This window comes from Penaeus monodon, chromosome 20 (assembly GCF_015228065.2).
Source record: "Penaeus monodon isolate SGIC_2016 chromosome 20, NSTDA_Pmon_1, whole genome shotgun sequence".
Lineage (NCBI taxonomy): Eukaryota > Metazoa > Arthropoda > Malacostraca > Decapoda > Penaeidae > Penaeus > Penaeus monodon.
In genome coordinates, this window is record NC_051405.1 from 30,746,248 (window position 1) to 30,747,170 (window position 923).

The following is a 923-nucleotide window of genomic DNA, read 5'->3' on the forward strand; positions in this document are numbered from 1 at the left end:
CGAAGTTGAAGGTGTGTTTATCATTTAGTCTTAGAACCTTATTACCTGTACACGTAGCATGATTGTCTGAGTAACAAATACGCGTAGTATAGTTAACTGAGTTGCAAGTAGTCTGGGTAAAATCAAGTGAGGGAATTTAACACTGGTATAATTATAGCCACGTGCAAAAAAAACACTAAGAAAACACTGGTATTATTATAGCCACGTGCAAAAAAAGTAAGAAAACACTGGTATTATTATGGCCACGTGCAAAAAAAGTAAGAAAATAGAAACTAAATCAAAAGGTAATACCACATACGGGGATCGGTTTAACTTAGGAACGTTACATAGAGAGATACTTTATATTTCCGTCTGTCGGATCCTTTGACGAGTCTACCCTGCAGAAAATATGTTTGTTCTCTTTTTTTAGCGTTTTCTTAAGAATTGATGTGTGTTTCTGCCGTTTGTCGCTGAAGTTTAGATCATATGAAATGCTCAAATATCTGTAGGAGTATATTAACATTTTTTTTTTTCTCTCTCTCTCGTTCCTGATTTTCTGAATGCACTCTTAAATATATGTTTAAGATAGGTGATATTATTTTTCCCATTTTTCTTTTCGTTATTTGGTGTTCGTTTTAGTGATCTACATAAAGAAATGATTATTCCATCTATTTGTAAATAAAAAACGTTGAGTACCGCCAGGATGCTGCGCTGTGATCTGGTGAGAGGGCTCTGTTCTTAAGAAGGCGTGGGGGTAGCGGTCCTTTTGTTGTCGTATGTTTGGACGCTGGATCAACATTTTTGCGAAATGGGTGCCGTTTGGAATTCAATTTGTGTTATGATAATATCAGCAATAACATGTTTGTTTACAGTTTGTATTTTGGGTGGCATTAAAAAGGGGAGGGAGGTACTCAGCAATATAACAGAGCAAACTTATGATAGAG

The 923-nt window shown here is 35.8% G+C and overlaps 1 protein-coding gene across 1 annotated transcript in view; it reads right to left on the reverse strand.

The window, feature by feature from the left end:
* Positions 1 to 923, reverse strand: part of LOC119585968 — a 12,677-nt gene that overhangs the window by 11,032 nt on the left and 722 nt on the right. The window contains exon 3 of the mRNA XM_037934682.1: positions 46 to 112. Within this exon, the coding sequence (XP_037790610.1) occupies positions 46 to 112 (67 nt within the window). The remainder of the gene's footprint in view (positions 1 to 45; positions 113 to 923) is intronic.